At 46.8% G+C, this 4,507-nt stretch overlaps 1 protein-coding gene across 1 annotated transcript in view; it reads right to left on the bottom strand.

Annotated features, from left to right (window-relative positions):
- Positions 1–2,504, bottom strand: part of F10 (coagulation factor X) — a 44,496-nt gene extending 41,992 nt beyond the window's left edge. Inside the window, exon 1 of the mRNA XM_015567562.1 lies at positions 2,122–2,504. Within this exon, the coding sequence (XP_015423048.1) occupies positions 2,122–2,469 (348 nt within the window). The 5' untranslated portion in view covers positions 2,470–2,504. The remainder of the gene's footprint in view (positions 1–2,121) is intronic.
- Positions 2,505–4,507: the final 2,003 nt, after the last annotated feature.

Below are 4,507 nucleotides of genomic sequence, written 5' to 3'. Positions count from 1 at the left end.
TGTTTTCCTCCCCTTTATTATGGGAATTCCACATTCTTTAAGCAACAGTTATTGGCTGGGGATATGTGTGGGTAAATGAAACAAATAACATCAAGTTCTAAAAGGATTCTTGAAGATGTTCCTGTCTGGTATGTAGTACAGATGTTACTTGACTTATGATGGGTCAGGTCCCAATAAACCCATTGTAAGTTGAAAATGTGGTAAGTAAAAAAATGCGTTCAATACACCTAACCTACTAAATATCATAGCTTAGCCTAGTCCACCTTAAAGGTGCTCAGAATACAATAGTCAAAGACACTGTGAAGTACTGGTCGTTCCCCTCTTGATCGCCTGGCTGGGCTCACTGCCAGCATCAGGAGAGAGTATCATACAGCACATGGAGAACCCGGGAAAGACCAATGTGTATCACTTATAGCATTGTAAAACTAAGCCATTGTAAAAGTCGAACCATCATAAGTCAGGGGACTTCTGTAATGTTTCTTTACCCTTTTTGGGGGGGTATAATTTATCAACTCTTAATACAACTTGGGTGATGAGTGAGGGAGAGCCAGTCTTTCTAAGATTGGACACCTTCTGTTCTTCTTAAAGATGGAGGTGAGGCAACTTGTGCTAACTGGAACCAGGAGAGCAAGAATCATGAATTCCCCCTACAGACTCATCGAGGAACCGGCTGGTGAGGATCCTTCTGCCCAGTCCCCTTCCCTGTCCCCTCTGCTCTTGGAGTCCCATCTAAAACCACCCCCAGAGCTGACACCTCTACCCGGAGGGCCCTTGTCCTAATCTTCCCAGTGGAACTTGGTTCTACACCCAATGGTACCACCTTCGTGGCCTTTATCACATCAACTTGAATTGTGGTCATTTGGGTGGACCTCACCTCTCTTTCTCAGATCTAGATGTCCACATGTCAGAGAAACAGCTCTGATGATCTCACCGTCTACACACACAACCCCAACTCTATGCCGGACTTGCAAGTTCTCCATAAATACACTTGGGGTGAATGATGACTAGATGTTGAAATGTCCTGTATTGGCTCTTGATCATTCAGACAAATGCATAGCTGTCGTGTAGCTTGCAGATTAGGGTGAGCTTAGGTAACTGGCAGCTCTGGGATTTTGCTTGTAGGAGAAGCCATTTTGGCTTTGAACACTAAAAATGTATTAAGTCCAAGTTAGGATTGCCAGAGAAAACAGCGGACATCCAGTTGAATTGGAACCAAAGGAATTGCAAATAATTTTTGGTATAATAGCATGTTCTAAGTAATATATGGTATATACGTAGATTACAAATTTTTCATTGCTTCTCTGAAATTCAAATTTAAGTAGAAGTCCTGTGTTTTTATTTGCTAAATCTGCCATCCTTAGTCCAAATGAACAACAAAAGGATGTTTCTTTTTTTTTACCTTTGATAAAAATGGATGTATTTTTCTCTATGGCAGTGGCTCTCAACCTTCTGGCCCTTTAAATACAGTTTCTCATGTTGTGACCCAACCATAAAATTATTTTTGTTGCTACTTCATAACTGTTATGTTGCTACTGTTATGAATCATAATGTAAATATCTGATATGCAGGATGGTCTTAGGTGACTCCTGTGAAAGGGTCATTCGACCCCCAAAGGGATCACGACACAGGTTGAGGACCCCCAAAGGGATCACGACCCACAGGTTGAGAACTGCTGCTCTAAGGTACTCTCTGCCTCATTAGAATTTAGGTGTTTCAATAAAAAGTTTTACCAAATTAGAAATGAAACAAGGATAGTAAATCTTTCAGCCTCCAGTCGAACAGAAGAGCCAGCAGAGACCTCACCCACAATCAGGGGAGCTGCCTTTTACCTGCTCATCCAAGGCCTGAGCTGGCACCCCATCTTTCCTTCTGTAGGAGATATTTGAGGGCTCAGATCCTGAACATGGGATGGGAATGGGCAGCAGGGCTGGAGGGCGTAAGCAAGCGCCCAGTTCCTTCTCATCTCAGGTTCCTTCAGCATGGGAGCTCAGAGCTTGCTGAGGATCCACATGTGTGGGTGGGCATCATGATCCCGGCCTCGGCCTCCATGGCCGTGCCTGCAGTGCCCAGCCATAATGGATTGCCCATCCAGTTAACTCACTGAATGTGCTCGGCACTTACCTGCCAGGGGCATTCGCCATCATTGCAGTCCCTCCCTCCCACTATCCTGACTAGTGGGTTCTCCTCCTCTGCAGAACTTGGCTGTGTGTTATTCAAGCCTGGCAGATCGAAAGGGTTTGCGGTGGGATCCAGGTCTCCATCGAAAGGGTTCATGGTGGGATCCAGGTCTCCACTGTCTTCTGGGGGATCCTTGCTGCTGTGGGTGCTCAGGGACTCCAGCCTCCTCCTCTGTGGCAGAGTGAGTTTCCCACAGGGATAAGGCTCTGGAAGAAAATTAATGGCCTGGGGCTTCAGCAAAGTGAAACCCTCCCTGCACCGCGTGCATAGTTCATTAGCAGCAGGAGGCATAGGGAGGCCAGAGAGAGAGAGGCTCCAACCCCCAAGGTTATGGGTCGGGTCAGAAGGCCTGGAGAACTGCAGTTGGGGAAGTGTGAAGTGTGTGCTTGGTAACTGAGAAGGGTGTGAGGAACTCTTGGGGGTGCGGAGTGCCCTGTGTCTTGATCTCGGTGGCATTACAAGGTGGACGTGACTGTGACGAAGCAGGGAAAGTGCCCTTCCCGTCCGTGCCCTCACTGTGTGTCAGTGTCACCTACAGAACCTGCTGCAGACACCGGCTCTGGGGCTGACCAGGATGCTGAAGCATTGAAGGGGATGTCTGCAAGCTACTTGGAAAATGCATCGACATACTACAGAGGCTAACAGTGGACAGAGGACACAGAGGGGCAGGCAGGCGATGAAGCAAGCAAAGAGGTTAATGGTTGAACCCAGGTAGGCACATATGGGTGCTCACTGTCAAATCCTACCAACCCTGCTGTGTGCAAACATTTTCTAATGAAATGTTGTTGTTGTTGTTTTAAATTGTTCTGGGAAAAAGGGACAACACATGCAAACAACCTGAGGCACAAGAAGGAGCACTGCACAACACGGCTTTGTATGATAATGTCTAACAGGGATGACTACCCTTAAAATCACCAAGGTCAGGGGAGATGTCAGCTAATACCAGAAAGCTTCCTTTCTGTATTATTACCAGCTTAGAAACTGAGGCGGAGAGAGGGGCCAACAGCGGACAGAGAAAGGGAGAGGTGTGGAGGCCTATCAGTAAACAGAGGACAACCAAGCTGGCGACATAGGTAAGCACCTGGACTCGCTGCCTTGCATAACCACATTAAAACTACAACTAAAAGACAAAACGAATAGCATCCAGAATCACGGGAAGGCTGGCTGAGTGGAAATTTTACAACTAAAAGGAAAGAGAAAAGCACATTGAGTCCAGTAGGAGGTGCAGAGGTGTGGAAGTGTGGAGGTATGGAGGCTCACATGAAAGGGGCTGCAGCTGGGTACAAGGTTGTCTTTTTCAACCGGGAGGGAGATACAAGCTCCAGACTCCTCTGAAATCCAGTGCTGGGCGAGAATCTGGGGACCCAGACTCATAAGGAGAGAAACTGTACTGTTTGGCATAGGGCTGGAACATGAGGGCGGCTTTCTCGCAGAGGTGCTTGCAGGGTTCATTGATCCTGCACAGGGCGGAGGGACATATTGACCCAGGGACCTATCAGGGGAGGGCCGATGGCAACCATTGCTGTTTGCACTGCACCATGACTTCCTGAGACCACACCCCACCCAATTTACAACACCACCCAAGCTGTGCCCAGACACTTTTGCATACAAATGGCTTGGCCTTTCTCCCCCTAAAAACCTGTCAAACTGCAGCTGGGTCAGAGAAACCCAAGGCTTCCAAAAGGCCTAAGGCTGTCAGCAGCCTGCATTACTTCACAGCTGTGCCTCATCTGGGCACCTCCAAACCCCTAACAAAGAGGAGGAATCTGCAGATCTCTCTGTAGCTCCACAGAAGTTCTCCCATTGAAGACACAACTGGTCCTCACAGCCAATTGGCACGGAGGTCAATTCCTCCCAGTGACACCAACAGCAATCAAGGCTTTATTACAACAAAACTGTGCACACAGCCCACAAAGGGGTGCACCAAAAGTGTCCACCTCTGGCAATTAGGGAGGCTGAGCCACTGGGCCCTATAGGACACCTAGCACAGAAAGCCACTCTATCAACACAGGGAAGCAGCCAAAATGGGAGGCAAAGAAACAGGTCACAAATGAAAGAAATGGAGGAAAGCAAACTTTTGTATATAGAGTTCAAAACCATGGTTATAGGCTACTCAAAAATCTTCTAGAAAGTTCTGAGAAATATAGTGAGACCCTCAAGCATATGAAAAAGGACCAATTAGAAGTTAAGCATATACTGAATGAAATAAAGAATAATATACAGAGATCCAACAGCAGACTAGAGGGTCCCAAGAATCAAGTCAAATATTTGAAATACGAAGAAGCAAAAAACACCCAACTTGAAAATCAAAAGGAAAAATAATACAATA

Source organism: Myotis davidii, unplaced genomic scaffold (assembly GCF_000327345.1).
Source record: "Myotis davidii unplaced genomic scaffold, ASM32734v1 scaffold444, whole genome shotgun sequence".
Taxonomy (NCBI): Eukaryota; Metazoa; Chordata; class Mammalia; order Chiroptera; family Vespertilionidae; genus Myotis; species Myotis davidii.
The sequence above is the reverse complement of the archived record's forward strand: the minus strand, read 5'-3'. Positions and strand labels throughout refer to the sequence as shown.